A 20,000-nucleotide genomic window follows, 5' to 3' on the forward strand; every position below is an offset into this window, starting at 1 on the left:
GATATGTATTCTCAAACACGCACAAAATGTACATAGGACCCGCACACCATCTTCAACTTGCCAAAAACAACTCTTTGTATTTATTAGGAATGTTTCGGTCAAAGACCCTCTTCAGGCATTTTTTTTGGCAAGTTGAAGATGATGTGCGGATCCTATGTACATTTTGTGCATGTTTGAAATGACGTTGACCCCTGCCTACGCACCCATCGCTAAGTTTTAATCAGGTGTGCATAAGAAAGACTCTGTTGCCTATATGTATTTTAAATGGTGAATTTGTGGACATACTGGTAGTTCACAGTTTGAGAAGATACATAACCTTCTTTGGCAGTCAACCTACTTAACCACATGAACCCCAGCATCTACCAATCCAACATTAAGCTCTGACTCTGTTGTTTTCTCTTGTTCACTGAGTCTTTACACTGTGTGTCAATGTGTATGTGAACCCTGCTGGCCTCCACAATATAAAACTGTAACTCTTTTGTATATACTAGACAGACAATTTCAACAACGGCTTGCTGTTGACAATACCAATGGTTTCCACTCTTCCCGTGTGTGTGTGTGTGTGTGTGTGTGTGTGTGTGTGTGTGTGTGTGTGTGTGTGTGTGTTTGTTGCTCCAGCTGGGGACGGCTTTAAGACACAGCAGTGCCTACAGAGATGATAAACCCTCAATAAACACAAGAGAGACAGAGAGAGAGAGAGAGAGAGAGAGAGAGAGAGAGAGAGAGAGAGAGAGAATGATACCCTTCTCGTCTGCTCTCCACTGGGATGATGGCAGCTCCTGCAGCGAAACCAAGCTGCCAAGGAGAGACAGAGTGTGTGTGTGTGTGTGTGTTTGTTTGTTTGCGTGCGTGCGTGCGTGTGTGTGTGTAGACAAGTCTCTAGGGGTTTAACAGATGGGGATCTACTGTAGTGATACTGTGAGGTCACATTGGTGATGGTATCATTGAGAAACAAGAACGAGTACACACACACGCACACGCACACACACACACACACACACACACACACACACACACACACACACACACACACACACACACACACACACACACACACACACAGAGAGAGAGAGAGACAGTAAGTGCCTGACACAGTGATGGATGGGGGATAATTGGAAAGTGAAGAAACTGTTCAATAAAGTTGTTTTGTTTTGAATGTGTTTTGTCACCAGCTGCCAACTGTTTTCTGATTGATTTAACGTGCGTGCGTGTGCGTGTGAGTCATGCGCGCGCGTGCGTGTGTGTAAGGAGCATCTGGCACTAAAGGGAAAGTTTCCTGTAGCGAACATGAAACAAAACATATAAAAATAAGAAGGATCACACAGGCCAGCAGTTCCTGGCATATGGAAGCAGACAGGAGGAAGGCACACAGTTATACAGTGGAAAGTCAACATTAGCAGTAGCCACAGCAAGGCTTCAGCTTTCATGTTCCTTCATGCAAGAGCCATGGCATTGTAGGCAATAAATCCATTTTATATCGACGTCGTGATATGAGAATAGATATGACCTGTGATTTTAGATGTCGTACTTGCAGTATATCTTCCATGCAGTGTTGATTTCTTTGACTAGAACTATGACGAAACATGACCGTCGACTACCTTTTTTCACTGACGAAAGCTACATAAAGACATAAAAAAGCCTTGATGACTAAAATCAAGACTAAATGTATTATATGTATATGTTAGGGAGGGACTAGAAGAGAAGAGATCCAGTAGAACTAAGACAAGTCATCATGGGTGTGTGTGTGTGGGTGTCACAGACCGATCGTAGGCCGATCTACATAACAAGCTCATAGCGCTTCTCGCTGCGACGCGTCGTGAACTTGTACATTGTCTATTTTCGGCACGCAGCCAAGTGAATATCAGCCATTTCGATGCCATCACGGCCCACCAAAAATAAATGGTCTAAATCGACTAAATCAACTGTACATTTAGTCGACTAAAATCTTATATTTTAGACAACTAAAACTAGACTAAAAGTAAGACATTTCAGGTGACTAAAACTAAACCGAATTTGACTATAACGACTATGACTAAATCAAAATGTGCTGTCAAAATCAACACCACTTCCACATATTTATGTGTTAAAGACACGCTGGAGCGCTCCTCTTCCCAGCGCCGACTATCGCGCTTCAGCGCTCCCGGCGGGTGCCTGCCGTTTGTTTTGGCGCAGCGCCCTGGACACTCCAAGATGGAAACAGTTCAACTTCCGATAGGGAGCATCGGCCGGTCATTTGATCCCCTGATTGTATGTGACAACCCGACATTTGAACCTTTACACTACAAGAGTGGTTTTCAACCAGTGGTCCGGGGACCACCAGTGGTACTTGAGGGGGGTTCCAGGCGGTCCCCTGCTAAATGATGGAGTTTGTAATCAAATGGTAAAAAGTGTAAAATGAGCCATTTGTGTTCATTTTGTGTTCATTTTACACTCTCAACAATTGCATTATTGTTACATCTACAAGCTCACGTCGTCACATCACGCCACGTTGGATATTTGAATCGATCTTATCCTCATGATATCGACAGAGGCATTTGGTCCAAAATATCGGGATATTTTTATTCTGTCCTTGTTACATGGCCCTACCACGTTTGAGAAGGAATGCCGGCAATGATAGGGCAGCACATTATTCCATTGTTGCTATATTTAGTTCCATTATGCCTTTGTGCTATGATCAAAAGACACAAACTGGGCATATGGTGCGGTACAGTATGTTATATTCCTTGCTGCACCATATTCTGTTGCAGTTTGTTCAGGCTGTGTGTGTGTGATGGGTGGCAGGAAATGGAATACCGGCAAAGGGAGGAGAAAAGAAAAAAAAGAGCGAGTGTTGTGTGAAATGCTATAAGAGAAAGACACCGAGGAATGACAGAGGAAGGGAGAGATGGAAGCGTGGAAGCCCGACAGAGAAAGAGCATCTTTGTTTGAGGCTGCAGTTTGGTTTTTTCGAGGCGCCAGCCAACTCAGCAGGTGTATGCTTGTCGGCGTGTGGAGGAAAAGAAGTGAGAAACTGTCTTTATATGCATATGGGACGTGTGTGTGTGCCCATAATGTGTGTGTGTGTGTGTGTGTGTGTGTGTGTGTGTGTGTGTGTGTGTGCCTGATGCATTTATTCTACATCCTGCCAGCACAGCAGGTGTACATACTGTACGCATGCCGGTGTGTGTGTGTGTGTGTGTGTGTGTGTGTGTGTGTGTGTGTGTGTGTGTGTGTGTGTGTGCAGGGGCGTCACACCAAATTCTGGGCCCTGGGTACAAGGATTCACTGCGGGCCCCCCATGAATGTTAACTATTGAACAATAGCAGATCTATAAGCTCGCAGCGCGGCACTCATTTTTTTAAATCGTGAACATTTGTGCAATTATTTTCGTCTAAATATATAATATTTCAAATCCTTCTAAGGTTTTTTGAAAAATCTATGTTTCTATGTCAGTGAGCTCAAACATTTTATGTCAAGGACCCCCAAAATTATATGTATTTGGCCACGGACCCCCATCTCAAAATATTTAGTTCCAGCGACCCCCCAGAAGAAAAATTTGAGTTACAAATGTTCGCTTAAAAAATACATATATTCACAGATTTGCACACATTCTCACGACTTTTCAAAAATAGCAGATCTACAAGCTCGCAGCGTGGCACTCGGTGCCGCGCTGTGAGCTTGTAGATCTGCTATTTTTCAATAGCTAAAGTTACTAGGGCCCCTCCACCTTGGGCCCTAGTAACTCAGTCCCACTCCCACCCCCCACCCCCCCCCCCCCCCCTTGTGACGCCCCTGTGTGCGTGCGTGCGCTGGATGCTTGTGTGTGCAGAAAAGAGATGGCTGACTCTCTGTGGGTAAGAGTGTGTAGAGGTGGTGTAATGTCTTTGTTCTACAATGGGCACAGACATTAGCAGACAGCACCAGATGGCAGGCTAAAATGAGTAGAAGGGAAGAGGGGGGGGGGGGGGGGGGGCGGGGGGAGAGATAGACGAGAGAGAGAGACCCTCCATCATTTCCTCGTTGTCATCCCTCTCCTGTTCCCCGTACGTAAACACACGCATTAGGCTGGCATAATAAACCTTGTATGTCCCAAAACGTAACTTTTTCTTGGAATGGAACGAGGATTTTGTGAAAACAGTGAAAAAAGCGGATCCACAAGCTCACAACGTACCACATCGCTACGCGTTGAGAGCTTGTACGTCTGCCATTTTCCCTACTTTTGCTCGACACTCTTGTATGATGAAGTAAGGCATCAAGTGACGAGAAAGAAATATGGAGATACAGGGTTTCTGCCTGAAAGCGACGATATACTCCGACTTCAGGGACACAACTTTTCACGGTAGTTCCACTCACTTAGCAGTTTAAACACCGCATGGCCTTGACTTCCCCTTAAGTAGTTTGCCAACTCAAAATAAGTGTAATCTTTTTTTTTTTTTTTTTGCTCCAGGCTGTTTATATTTTACTGTTTAACCAGTGGACTATCAACAACAATCAGCATGTTGACTGTTGCAGAGGGAGGCATGTGGCCGCTTGATGCCAAGGACAACAATCACTCCGTGATCTGTTTCAAGTTGATGACTGATGGACAGCTTGACCCGACAATGAACAAATGTTGCCGTTAAACACAATCTGTGCCAGCTATTTTTGAATTAATCTAACGGTTTACTGCCAGTGTTGTTACCGTGTTTTACGATGACGATCGCGCGCGTGGGTGCGTGTGCTCCCTGCTCTGTTGCTGAGCATACTATGGCTGTGGTCTGTGTGAGCGAGGAGAAAAAAATGTTGTCGTAGCGGCACCCAGGCGTCACTGCACAGTGTGTGGATGGGAGCACATGGCGAAAAGCTCGGACATGGAAAGCTCTTTTTTTCTGCAGAAGAAGAATTGAAAACTATGGAGCATTGATTTTCATTTCCGGGTCATCTTGGCATGTATTCGTCTCATAGCAACCGAGGATTGCTCGGACAGTACAGAACGGCGATATTAATCAGATTAATGAATAAAGACCAATAGACGGAAATCTCCGTCTATGGCACAAAAGTGCCTACTTTTTAAAAAAAAATTATGGCTAAGAAAATAGTTAAAAGAGAGGTCGCCCAGCTCGTGGCCATGCACGATGCATGCGTTTTCATTTGAAAAGAAACCAATGTTTCGACAAAGTATTTTCCTTTTTCTTCGAAAAAAGTCTTCCTCTTCAAACCCTGAAGAAGGGGGACAAAACAATTTGAGATGGGGGGTCGGAGGCCAAATACTGTATATATTATTCTGGGGGCCCTTGACATGAAAAGGTTCGAGCACCACTGATATAGCAACATAAGTTTTTCAGAAAACTGTTAGGATTTAGAAGATATTTTTATAGTCGGCCTCAAGTGTTTGCCAGATGCACAAATGTTGCCTTCAGCAGGGATCTGTGAGGGCAGCATCGTGTGGGGATAACATGGTGGAACATTGACCGGGATCCTCCAGGCGTCTATACTTGTCTCCTTTCTTTCTCTCCCACCAAATCTCTTCACCGAAAATAGATCTATATACTGTTAAGTTCACAACGCTTGAGCTTGTAGATACAGTAGGCTATTTATCACTGGATGTTCACCTATCATCATAACATGCGTGACAGACATGACGGGAGTGTAAAACACCCATCTGCAGTGATGGTCGAACGAGTGTCAACACTCTGTCTTTTTTACTGCGTAGGGTTTTGCTTGGTGAAATAGTATAACCGGCACATGGACAGACTCGGCGTCTCGGGTGTAGGAGTAAGGTGGTTCAAAAGCCAACATATGAGGCACATCAAAGGCTTTTATTGAGGAAGTTGTACAGGTGGACAGGAAATGTCTGGGAAACACATTAGCCCGGCCACTGCCAGGTTTCTGGCAAGTGTGTGTGCGACTGTGCGTTTGTATGCGTTACTCACTCGAGACAGGCAGCTTTCCATAAACGTGTGGGTGCGCTTATGTGTGTGTGTGTGTGTGTGTGTGTGTGTGTGTGTGTGTGTGTGTGTGTCTGTGCGTGTGTGCGCATGTGCAGTATACACTGCAGTAAGTCAGCCAGTAACATACCCTCCATGACTAAGGATCCACTACCCGTGATATACTGATCTGTTTGGACTACATTTTCCCCATTTCCTGTGTCATTCTTCAGTTCTCTCCTCTTTACTTTCACACGGTGTACACACAGTATGTTCATTCCTCCTCGTCTGTCTAGCAGCTCGTACCATTTCCTCCCTTCTCCTTCTGTTGGGGCTGTCCTGTCCGTCCACCTTTGCAACCCCAATAACAAAGCCGCGGTAGTTCAGGAAGACATGGGAATGGTTTCGACATACAACCCCCGCGATCACGTAGTAGCATGTCCACAACCTAAACTGAACAACTAGTAGGCGGGCCATTTAAACCATGTACAAATATGGACCCGTAAGGGTAAATTAACTGGGGAAATCTCTAGATTTTCCACGTTTAATTATTTGGACAAAGGATTAGTGTTAGGGTTAGGTTTAGGCATAGTTTTACATAGGTTAGGGTTTGGGTTAGATTTAGGCATAGTGGTTAACATTCACCAGCGTCGGCAGGTTAGAATTTCACCAGGTTAACACATCTGGTGCCAACCCCGAGTTTCCAGAGTTTGAAAAGGTACTACTGCTGTGCCAACCCCGAGTTTCCCGAGTTTGGGCTGTTTTTGAAAAAAAAAAAAGAAAAAAAAAAAATTTGGACCTCCAGAAATGTATTAGGCATGATCGCGATCGCGAAATTGCATGTTTAACCCCCATACCAACCCATTCTTTCAAACATGGCAGCCATGTTTGTTTACATCTGAAGAAAACATAATGGCTCATAATGCCTGAACGGATTTCCAAGCGGATTTTTTTGTTTGAAAGCTGTGAACAGTGTGCACACACGTGGTGCATCATCTAGGCATGGGCGTGCACTTTTTACACAATTGCGCAATTACATGGAAGTCTATGGTAACCATGGCAACGTGGGACATTGAAGAGAAAAAATCATAGCAACATAAGTGTTAACATTCACCCGCGTCGGACAAATGAAAAGTCGAACAATATGTCGCAATATCGACACGCTCCCGAATTAACTCTGTGCTACTGTGTACATTACAGCAGTGGTTCTCAACCTTTTCAGGCCGTAACCCCCAAAATAATCATATTTTAACTGGGGACCCCCCACCCTGACGAGCACTAAGAGTTGAGGCATTACATTTTGTAAAACATGGTTGTATTGTGAAAATAGCAGATCTACATGCTCACAGTGAGCCTGTAGATCAGCTATTTTCACAATTTCTGCCTCTAATATTTATCAATTTGGCCAATGTTTAATTTGTCATTTTAGAGGTATTAGAAATCCTTAAATTGTCACTTTTTGAATGTGCAGATACCCTCCACACACTTAAACTTTATGTTGGTTGGTTCACTGTTGAGTGAGAAAACAATGTTGCACATTAAGTTAATCGTCTGGGAACCCCCCAAAATAATTTGGGGACCCCCCTGGGGGTCCCGACCCACAGGTTGAGAACCACTGCATTACAGTACATTAATGTGGCTCAGCATCAACTCTGTGTCCTGCTTTCAGGAGAGAGGAAGGAAGGAAGGAAGGTGAAGAGGGAGGCAGGGAGGGAAGGAGGGAGGGAGGGAGGGAGGGAGGGGAGGGTGCATTAAGGAGCAGGAGAGTAAGAGGGGAGGAAGGGAGGGAGGGATAGAAGAGATAGAGAGAGAGGTGGGGGGGATGCTTCAGGAAGTGAGAGAACAAGCAGAGATAAGGATGCTGGCTAAAGGTTCATTAGACCCATCATTTCTTAGCGTAGCGCTATCTACCCTAATGTGTATGCATGCATGCACATCATGTCCACGCTCCCACGCACAAACATCACCTTCGCATGAAGGCGGGCGGAAAAAAAAATATTATAATGTCGGCGATAACCTCGACAACATAACACCAACACGCGAAAGAGGACAGCTCGAGAGACAGCGGCCGCAGTTGCTACTGTAGGTGACTGCAGCGCAAAACTAGCAACAATGCTGTGAAAATAAATACACGCTAGAAATTTTTATTTTATTTTAATCCTTTGCTGGACTATAATGAAACATTAACCTCTGGTCATCCATATATCCAAAATATATATATATATATATATATATATATATATTTTAAAAGCCTAATCAACTTTTGAATGACAGCCGCCGAGGACGCGTTGTGAGCTTGGAGGTCTGCTATTTTCACCAAAAGGCCCTTTTACAAATTTCAGCCCCTGCCTCTCTAACATTCTCTGCACGTCCCTGACCAGCAGTGATGCTGTACTACTGTTGTTGTACTGTTGTTGTGCTGTTGATTTGGTGTACCATCTACAGCAGGGCTGGGCAACTTTGATGATGGAGAGGGCCACTATACTGTATTCCCACACTCACTCCAGAAGGCCACATTGCATAATACTGTTGGGCAGAAACTTCAAAACATGTGGTGTTTTGAGCTTGTAAATCGGCTATTCTTGCTATTTTTTAAAACATTGGTTGCCCAGACTTCTTTAATTTAGTCCAAACGTTCTGCCAAAAACGGAGATCTCCGTCTTAGTATCTTTACTTAATAAGCGTATTAATATCATTGTTGTCTATCCGTTGATCGCTCCTCAGTTGCTAGGAGACGAAATAGCCAGGAAACAAAACAAAACATCAGTTCCCCATATGGTCCCATTCTGTTTCTGCAGAAGAAGAGCGTTTCCGCCTGTTCTAAGTTTCCACAGCGCCCACAAGGCCCTGGACAAGGCCCTGTCCACATGTATTGAAGTGGTGCCTGGGCGTAGCTACAACAACACGGAAGCTAAGCCAATGTGTCGCTCACATACAGTACTAGTCTAGAATGCTCCGCAGCACATCGGAGTACGCGCACGGCAGTGTGAAAAACACAGTAAAAACACAGAAAACGCTGGCACATAAGTCCTGAAAAGCGAAACTATTTTGTGAAAAACACACATATAGTCATTGTGCACAGTAAAAACCTGTGCTCATCAACACGCATGCACACACACACACACACACACACACACACACACACACACACACACACACACACACACACACACACACACACACACACACACACACACACACACACACACACACACACACACACACACAGGTTAAAGATAAATATACTGTACCTGTGAAATAAGTTAATGAGTGAGGTGACTACACTGTGAGCACAAACAAGATCACATTCTGTCACTGTTGAATAAACCCCATCAGCTGTTGTTTAATTAGACAGAGGTCAAACTCATCACAGAGAGAGAGAGAGAGTCTGTCAGCTCACTGAAACATAAATTGTGTGATATTATTTCACTATCACTCACATGTTGTCAGGCAGAAACTCATCTCCATATTATTATTATTTCCATAAATGAGTGCCCTACTTTCTATCACACTAAAGTGTCGCACAAAAGTAGCGCATCTAAACGAGATCAAGAAGAAAAGCAACGCTTTTGGACATACCAGGTTTCCACCCGACAACAACGGCATATAGGCTACTGTACTATACACCAGTAAGACACCTAAGGACGAAAAGCGTTGGGGTGTTACCCTCTGATGTTACTGACAAGATGTGACGGTTTTCATAGTTAACTGCAAACTACGGTCGAAAAATAAAAAGCTCCGAAATGGCTGTTGAATCTCTTCACTGCTTTTATGACTGAAACGGTCTCTGTCAATGCTTTCAAACTGAGCTGAGCCTGCCTATTAAAACTACAACCTACTGTATATAATACTGGATACTAACATACAGTTTTTCATAATCACAGAGTACGTAGTTTTTAATAAAGAGTACTTACTGTATGACACTATACCATCTTTATACAGTACATATCCTGTACAATATGTGCAAGTCTTCCTGTCTTAAACACACACATGAATGAAGGCCTTTTTTTATTGTAGAATAAAAATAAATCTTATTCTCAGGAGTTATTTGGCCTATTTCTTTCTCCTTCTAGCGAAAGGTAGGTTAATCACCCACCACCTAACCCTAGCGTCTATCATTCCCTCATAACACAAATTTATTGATTCCTTTTTTTTTTTTTTTTTAATTCTATTTCCCGCTTGCTTGTTTTGCAGTATGGCTTTGACACCATGTATATTAATGTGTCAACTGTTCAGTAATCATGTCATTGTTAATGAGGTCTAATCATGTATTTCGACTATGTTGCCGATTTTTTTATTATTTGTGATGCAATCATTGTAATTCTATATAATCATGCGTGCCAACTTTGTTGGCTAATTGATGTTCGCAAATCATGTTCTACTAAAGTTTATTCTTGTGTTATTCTACATTGGTAGAGGCCTCGTATAACGTATAAGCCCTTTGGGGTATTCATGTTCTATGGAAAGCATGCGATGCGGCCGTGCGGGCGTGATGGATCATAGGACATTGCAAGGTTTTCACTCAATCAGCATATCTGAAATATGCACGCTTGTGGTTGAATGCATTGTTAGCTCACTAAGATCTGGTCATAGATCGAAAAAGAGTGCTGATCAAAAATGAATCAAGGTTCCGCTTCTGATTTGCTTCATTCTCACCTCAGAAAGTCTAAGTTTTGGGTCTGAGAATAGTGGTCGGTGGCCCAATTGTCCAAAAAATAATGGACCTTGGTTGAAAACACTGCTTTTGCGTGCGTGTGTGTGTGTCCGTCTCTGCCTGCACCTGCACGTATGTATACACAAACATGTTTACACATACAATCGTACATCCTTTCCCTGCCACCATATAAGCTTGTTTAATGGCTGCTTGTGTGCTCACATGTGTGCGTGTATCATTAACAATGCATTTTGTTTGTGTATCCTCTGCGTTGTGTGCTCGGAGCTACACTTCAAAGTGCCGCTGAATACCCGTGTGACATCTTATTAAAACAATCAAAGTTTCCAATGGACAATAGTGTTAAATTTAAATCGCAGGCCTAATGTTATCCTGCATTCCATTATTGTGTATACTTAAATTATGCCCTTCCTTTTTGTTCTCCCGAGTTCACAATGCAGCCTATAAACAATATATCAGTAGGGAATAATGATGTCTTTGAAAACAAAAAAAAAAGTCTCACGCTGTAGTTTTTTCATCCTTTTTAAGGTAGAGTAAGCAAAACAAAACACATGAAGGTTTATAGCCTGATAACAGTAGAGGCCTAATTGGGCTTTGTTGAGATTCAGGATGCAGTTATTTCTATGTAGGTTTCTGGAGAAGAGCTGAACTGAGTCTTTATTACTGTTATCGTTTAAGTGAAAGGGTTTATTTGAGTTTTCACATGCATTTTTTTTTCTGCTCCATTTTTCACTATGCAATGAACAGACCATACGTTATGTACTGCTGCATCCTGGCTAGTACAGTAATTGCCTTCAAAAATGGTTAGAGAAATAAATTAAAATCTTTTCTTTGTAGATAGAATATCTACTTTGTAAATATTTATAAACTCCTGACAGAACCATGTGTCTCTCTCTACATACAAAGCCTAGGGGCTGATGGAGGCACTCACAGACTTACTGTACGCTAGGAAAAGCAAAAAAAATACAGAAAAGAACTCCGTTTATTTATTTTTCGGTCTATTTCCTTTGTCATGATTTACACATTCTCTCCTCAGACATGGGTGTGAAACTTGAGTTTTTTCCTGACAGTTGTTATGGCTTTTAGCGGTTTATCCTTGTGTGGGAGATATGAGGCTTTGCACTGCAGACAACCTGTAGACTAAACACTACAGTGAAGAAGGGACAGACGGTGGAAGGTGAGGATAGACGCTACGCTCACACCAAGTGCCTTGACAACACATATTCTAGACCAGTGGTTCTCAACCCTTTCAGGCCGCGAGTCGACCCTCCAAAATAATAACATTTTAACTTGGGACCCACCCTGACGAGCTCTAAGAGTTGAGACATTACATTCTGTAGAACACGGTTCTATTGTGAAAATAGTTGTTTTCACAATTTGTCTCTCTAATATTTGACAGTTTGGCCAAGGTTAAATTTGTCATTCAAATGGGTATTAAAAAGTCCTAAAAGTTTCATTTTTTTTGGATGGGGAGACACCCTCTATACACTTAAACTTTATGTTGGTTTGTTTACTGTTGAGTGAGAAAACAACGTTGCACATTAAGTTAATCATCTGGGGACCCCTCAAAATTATTTGGCGACTCCCCCTGGGGGTCCCGACCCACAGGTTGAGAACCACTTTACTAGATCAGTGCTTCTACCACTTTTTCTAGTCACATGTTCAAATACTGGATTGTGATTGGCTTAAAACAGTAGTAAATGAGACCACAATACTCATCTGTGTGAAAATGCCCGGATGTACATGGTAATGAGGCACAATATCCCGGATGCACATGTAAATGAGACACATTTCCGAGATCAATACGCGATGTAACGCATCCGGGGACTTCAGGAGGCAGTCGGAACACCTTTCCCCCAACCAACAAATGACGGTCGCTGCGGTCCTATGTTTACTAGCGTGCGTACTATCGTTGCCGATTTATTTGGATCCAATGCAATCCGCCAACTTTAAAGCCCCTTTTCTCTGAACCTATGCCTTTCTGGAAGCGAACAGCCTCTATTTACGGCCGAAACGGTGCTTCTAACTGACGTTAGCTTAGCTGTAAGCTACACATCAGCCTCAGCATGGATCAGTATGGAGTTGGCACCATCTGGTGGTGACTAGAACATGTTGTTTGTGGAACTATTTGTTGTTGTGGCGGAAGTTTTATAGGCAATAATGATTGTAACTTAAGATCCTTGCAAGTTACAACTATGTGTTTTCTTTCATGTATATGGGAAAAAGTGGTAGAAAAGCTATTTACCACTCGGGGTCGGACATTATGCTCTGATAATGTCCTGTGTGAGGGTGTTATCGGACTCGGCTTCGCCTCGTCCGATCACCCCCTCACACAGGACATTATCAGAGCATAATGTCCTCTCACTCGGGGTAAATTGCTTACTTTTAAAACAGCACAATGATCTATAGAAACAAATGGAGAAGTCAAAGAACAATCCTAATAGACCAATGGGTGGTATTTTGTGTTTGAATGTATGCGTTTGTGTGAGTGTACATGTATGTCTGAGAACAATGCATGACCAAGACCCCTTCCTGAACTGGGTGGGTTGGCTAGGTACAACACTGGGCACTTCATGTGCAAAGGGTAAAGAGACAGCCTAAATAGCATGAAACAGAAACGTCACACTAACAACAACGATGCAGTAGTACAAATAGCAGATTTACAAGCTCACAGTGCGTCACTTCGTGCCGCGTTGCGAGCTTGTGAATCTGCTATTTTGACTACTACTTAAACATTAAAAATACTACACACACACACACACACACACACACACACACACACACACACACACACACACACACACACACACACACACACACACACACACACACACACACACACACACACACACACACACACACACACACACACACACACACACACACACACACACACACACACACCGTTTTTAATTGATGAGAAGTTGTGACTTTATTATACATTTTTATGTAGGAAAAAGGACATATTTACTTATGACTCACTGCACTACTCTGTACACTCAGTAAACTGCAGACGGCTAATGGGGGTGGGTGTAGAATCATGTCTCCTCCGACCCGATACAACAGGGTGTCGCTGGCCTACCGTACATCAGCCCCAACCAACCCGTAGACCCTCAACCCGGCCCGCACCTCTTCCCCGCCCAAGATTCAAAACCCTAGTCGTCACTGTAGTGGTGGGCAGGAACACCCCCCCCCCCCCCCCCACACACACACACACACACACACACACACTCCAAGCGATACTTTGTTTATATAGAGGGGGCTGAACATTTTGACAATATAGTACCGCCCTAGGAGAAGAAACAACAACACAAGGAACACAGCATTGTACCTTTTTGGAGCTGTGTGAAACACAGGCTCCCTATACGTGGCTGTGTGGGTCTGTGTGTCTGTCTGTCTGTCTGTGTGTCTGTGTGTGTGTCTGTGTGTATGTAGCCTGAACTTCCTAAACTTCGGCACGCCACTAGTCCCACAGTTTTGCCACCAAACACTCGCGCCATATGTCAAATCGACCGGCTTACTCGGGAATCGTGGGCTATTACTTTTCTAAGAGAAAGGTTCTATAGTTTAATTGATATTAATTTATTAGTGAATTAATTTTCCCCATTGACTTAAATGGGAATCGCAAAAACTCACATTCAATTATTTGAGAGGAGGTTCATAATGATTTCAAGGATTAAATAAAAAATAATTGTGTCATTTGGCCTCATGGTGGCGCTATAACACCCCACTTTACGTTTTGCCTGTAACTCTTGAACCGTAGGTCGGAAAATTAAAAATATTTTTTCCCTGGATTCCTTGGGTCATGAGGCATCTCCCCATATAGGCCACGCCCATTTGCGCCATGATAGATTTTCCGCCATCTTGAATTTTCTCCAAAACACACTTTTTGCTCCTTTTCCTACATATTTTCTTCAAATGTCACAAAAATCGGTACACATGATCCACACACACACACACACACACACACACACACACACACACACACACACACACACACACACACACACACACACACACACACACACACACACACACACACACACACACACACACACACACACAGCTCCACTTCACACGGGTGTGATTTTTTTTCTCCTCACAGCAGCTTGCAGCCGGAGGCATTGATTAGACTGTCTTTGACACAGCATGGCGCGTTGTTTCCGTGTGCTAGGAAGCAAGTACAAAGCCACGGGAAGCGCTAGTAAAATCCCCAGTGTTCATTTATCCATTTTTTACTCGGAGAGAGTACAAACGGAACCAAACGGACCCGCACGGGTCCGTTTGGTTCGGTTTGTACTCTCTCAGAGTTAAATTAACAAGCTTTTATCTTACTTGTGTACAGAGCAATGGGACGCCTCCCCGCTATAGGACGTCCCACTCCGACTGTAGCACGGTCCATCTGACTCACGCTTGCCTTCAAAACAATACCATATTGCACACTTAAAACCGCAGTGAGCGTTTAAGTAGCCGTGTTTATGTGCTCAGATTTGGCACTTTTTTTTTTATTGACGCTCCTTTGGTTCTGGCGTTATCGCTGGCCATCATCTTCAAAGCCACGTCTCTCTCTCTCTCTCTCTCTCTTCAAGTCAGAGCAGCAGTTGAGTGGGAAGGTGTGCGCCACGGCCTTGGGAGGGGTCGCAGGGGCCACAGAAAGTGAGGACTCGCAGGAAACAGGAAGAGAACAGGAAGAGCAGCACACACGACCCTGGACCCTCATAAAAGCACACACGCACACACCCCCCATAAGCCGACAACATGGATAGCTATCACAAGGTTCATGTGCAAGCTCGCACACACACAAACACACATACAGTAGACATGCACTTAGTATATGCAAACACAAAGACAATGGATATTACATGCAGTATGTACGCACACACTTCCCCATACTTCAACATCATGAACAGCTATTGTGCTTGCACGACTGCACGTGACATACACACGCACGCACGCACACAGTAACACACACACACACACACACACACACACACACACACACACACACACACACACACACACACACACACACACACACACACACACACACACACACACACACACACACACACACACACACACACACACACACACACACTTCACTTAAGTTTAAGCACCAAACAATGACAATGGCTGTTAAAATACAAGCACACGCACGCACATATGGCTCCATTTCCTGCCCAGAAAAACAGCTTCCTATGGGACTCGGGGCCACGTGTATGTGTGTGTGTCGGTGTGTGTGTGTGTGTGTCTTCCTGACAGCCGTTGAGCAAACAGCAGGGTGATAAGAGCAGGAAGAGAGATAGAGAGAGACACACACACACACGCACACACGCACGCACGCACGCACGCACGCACGCGCACGCACACACACACACAGAGGGTGGAGGTAGGGAGAAACAAGGAGCCAACTAGAAACCTCATCAGCCGAAAAAAAAGGAGATGAAAAGAGAGAAAGAGATGATGAGGACCAAGAAAAAAAGCGCTAGAAGGAGAGGAGAGAAGAGATCTGTGGCCAACCGTAATGGAACATGACAGCATCAAGGCTGCACTGTAAACATCCTGAGTGCTATTAACTTAAAGGGATAGTTCACCCCCAAAATGACTTTTGTTCTATCGATGGGAGACTTGAATTCATGTTTTTTTGTTGCATTTTATCGCAAGCCTATAATTTCAGACTCTTTCTATCTCCGAACAAAGCAGGCTCCTTGTGTCTCCATAGGGAACCACTGCTGGTAATCAAATTATTGGCTTAGGAATGCGACGAAAACGAAAAAAAAAAATCCATGAATTCAAATCTCAAATCATGGGGTGAGTAATCAATATAAAAAATAAAAAAAACGTTATTTTTATCCCTTTAACTCCAAGAGTGTATACCTGTATTCACTCTTGGAGTTACAAATGGATACAATAACACTGAGGATTTTACCATGTGATTTATACCTTCATCAAAGGACTAAACAACGTGTTCTCAACTAAAAGAAGTGTCGACACGAGCACAAATTAGCCGTTAATGTTCTGAGACAGCCTTGAAGAAAGGAAGGCCTCTCAACACTTCCTTCTTTTGTCCTCGTGTGTTTGTTTGTATCCGCGGTGTGTGTGTGTGTGTGTGTGTGTGTGTGTGTGTGTGTGTGTGGGGGGGGGGGGGGGGGGGGGGGGTGTGTAAGTGCGTGCGTGCGTGCAGGAAACACATCAAAGTTCTAGAGGAAAGTCACTGCGGTCATAAAGAAGAAGAATTTAAGAGACACCCGGGTCGACATGAGTGGGAATGTTAACTTTATTAAGAGGTGGAGAATGCAGAGTGCTTGTGGAGACTTCACTGAAAAGCATAAGGAGAGCATGCAAAGGAAGCAGAATAGAGAGGAACATCAGTCTAGAGCAGGGGTTTTCAAACTGTTTTGACTCGGTGCACCCCTGTAAATAACCTTTTCATCCTAGGCACCCCTGAGCTACACTGTTCTTTTTTAGAATCTTATATCATACACTAGTATTACGCTACGTAAATCTTTCCACCTGAGATATGGTTTATCACCGTTTCCATCAGAAGTGACTGAAAATAACTCTAAAATTGCAATTATTATTTCAAAACATTTTCCTAAAAACCTAAGAATTTCATGAATAAAAGGTTTTTCTAAGTAATTTCATTAATAAATATAAAATACAAATGACGTCACGTTGTGAGCTTGTAGATCTGCTGTTTTCACTAGTTCCCAGGCAAATGTCTACTTTCTCTTTTGGGTCTTGACCTGAAATGTTTGGGAACCACTGGTCTACAGGAAGGTATTGGAGTTTAAGGAGGTGGGATTCAGTTTGTTGTCATGGAGGTAGTCCATTCATTAACTGTGCCCTCATTGGTTAGGGGGCCAGTTATTTTCTGACACGCATGGCATGTAACCAAGTGAATACCACTGCGCTAAAACAGTTTATGGTTCATAATGTGTACTACATAGTGACAATCAGTGCACCACAAAGATACATGACCACAGAGGAACAAAGGAAAAATGAAAATTTTATTAGAGAAATGTTAAAAAGATAGTTTGATAAAAATATCAGTGACTTGATCATGCAAAGCCCCATGAAAAGGAGAAAAAAGAAAAGTGCAAGAGTAGATTAGAAAAGTATTTATTGATGAAAATAGCACAGGAATTCAGTTAGAAGCAAGGTAGCAGGAAAGATGATTGTTGGAAATCTGTATTTGGAAACATGAGAAATGGAAGGTTTATGGTTGGCTCATTTAATTCATTCCAAAGAGAGTTGTTGCCAAGATGGATCGTGGTTGGTTCATTAGCATATAAACGAGGTGGGAAATGGTCTGGCCAATAATGTGTCATCTTAGGTATTTTACAGAAAGGGCAGAGCTGTGATTGGTTGCTGAGTTCAGAGTCTATTAAAAACGGAGGCTTCCTATAGGCTGCTGAGGCGTGCATCTTCCAGGCAAGCCTGTTGGTTGGACCAAGATGTCAGAAGTTAGAGGAGTTAGAGCAGTGGTTCTCAACCTGTGGGTCGGGACCCCCAGGGGGGTCTCCGATTAATTTTGGGGGTCCCCAGATGATTAACTTAATGTGCAACATTGTTTTCTCACTCATCATGTAAAAAACCAACACAAAGTTTAATTCTATAGAGGGTATCTGCACATTTCTAAAGTAGGACCAATTAATACCTCTAAAATGACAAATTATACATTGGCCAAATTGTCAAATATTAGAGGCAGAAATTGTGCGAGGCGTTGTGAGAACGGTGTTATACAAGATGTAATTCCTCAACTCTTAGTGCTCGTCAGGGTGGGTGGGGGGTCCCCAGTTAAAATATCTTTATTTTGGGGGTCTCTGCCTGAAAAGGTTGAGAACCACTGAGTTAGAGGACAGCAAAGGCGAGAGACAGAGAGCTTACTGTATCCATTTGTAATTCTAAGAGGGATTCTAAGAGGGTCCATTATTTCCAACCGTAATATTTTCTAAAAGACAGGCGTATGTCTCATCGGGGGAAAAAAAACAGACGGCCGGGCGCAGCCATTGCAATGAACAAACTGAAGTTTGTCCCTCGCTTGCACCAGTTGTAGAGCATAGAAAAAGAGAAACTAGATCCAGCCATAGAAAACGACTCCCGCCATTGTTGTATATGTGTGCTCCAGATTTGAGACTAGCGTTACTTGAGCTGCTGCTGCTGCAAAGACCCGCACCACCCCTCATCTGCTCAGACAGGCTCTGCCGAGGAAAGAACGAACGCTCGGTATGGCCACGCACAACTCAAATAAATAGACGAGCAGGTGATTACGTAAAAAAGAAAAATATGTCTTCATAAAACCTTGAAAAGTGTGTTTTCATGGTGATACCAATAAATAAGAACTTAAAGTATACTATGTTACTGATTCTGGAATACACGATCGATTGATTGACCATTAAAATAAACATGCAGCTCTGAAAGTGGATTTTGGATGTGCTGGACTAGCAGTAGCAGGGAGCAGGGTGCAGGGAGTGTCTTACCATTTCACGAGGCAGGAACATGTCTTCCTGTCTCAGGACCACCAGACACACACTCTCTCCCTGGCGGGTGCTGCGCAGCATGCACACCAGCTCCTCCTGACCCACACCTGTAATGTCCACACCGTTCACCTACACACACACACACACAAACGTGCGCACACGCACGCATGCACACACACACGCGCCACAATCATCAATTTAACAGCCTTGTAATTTCAGAATCACTGAGGATTTCACAAGGATAAATTATTATTATTATTTCCATTTTATTTATGTTTTCTGTTTTACATCCTTGGAGCCGGGTCCAAACTATGAATCTAAGTATGGGGCAGATGTTGCTTGATTGACAGTACTCTCCGTAGTATATGGGCTGTTCCTAGTAGGGTGATCTTCTGGACTGCGTAGATGTTGATGCTGCCTGGGATACGGTTAGTGTCCTAGAGCTCCGATGACTACTGGTATTACTTTGGTCTTCATATCACACATCCTGCTGATTTCACTTGGTCTTTGTACTTGGACAGCTTCTCAATTATTATTATTATCAAATTGGCATCTATGGCATACCAAACTGGAGGTCCTTGAAATTAAGAAAGGTTTATAAGAATTGAGCAAGTTAAAAATTCAGATACTAATTGTCAGGTCGCAGTTAGTATGAAAACGTCCAGCACATGTCCGTCTCTCTCTCTCTGTGTGTGTGTGTGTGTGTGTGTGTGTGTGTGTGTGTGTGTGTGTGTGTGTGTGTGTGTGTGTGTGTGTGTGTGTGTGTGTGTGTGTGTGTGTGTGTGTGTGTGTGTGCCATATTTAGGAGCTCTGTTGTTTGCATCCTGGCGGTTGCTTCTTGGCCTTACGGCGTGTTACTTGTGCTAATCAAACATGCAACAATACCATAACAGAATGGATGAAAAACAAAACGTCATTGTACAGTCAATTCTACCGGAGATCTTCTTCAGTCTAGTACCT

The 20,000-nt window shown here is 43.4% G+C and overlaps 1 protein-coding gene across 3 annotated transcripts in view; it reads right to left on the bottom strand.

Annotated features, from left to right (window-relative positions):
- Positions 1-20,000, bottom strand: part of LOC308308046 (partitioning defective 3 homolog B-like) — a 438,220-nt gene that overhangs the window by 268,572 nt on the left and 149,648 nt on the right. For all 3 annotated transcript variants that reach the window (XM_080753415.1, XM_080753414.1, XM_080753413.1), the window contains exons 10-11: positions 19,999-20,000; positions 19,041-19,169 (exon numbers count right to left, since the gene is read on the bottom strand). The exon at positions 19,999-20,000 is cut by the window's right edge and continues 138 nt beyond it. In XM_080753415.1, coding sequence (XP_080609541.1) covers positions 19,041-19,169; positions 19,999-20,000 — 131 coding nt within the window. The remainder of the gene's footprint in view (positions 1-19,040; positions 19,170-19,998) is intronic.

Source organism: Nannobrachium achirus, assembly GCF_963921795.1.
Source record: "Nannobrachium achirus genome assembly, chromosome: 22".
In the NCBI taxonomy this organism is placed as follows: Eukaryota; Metazoa; Chordata; class Actinopteri; order Myctophiformes; family Myctophidae; genus Nannobrachium; species Nannobrachium achirus.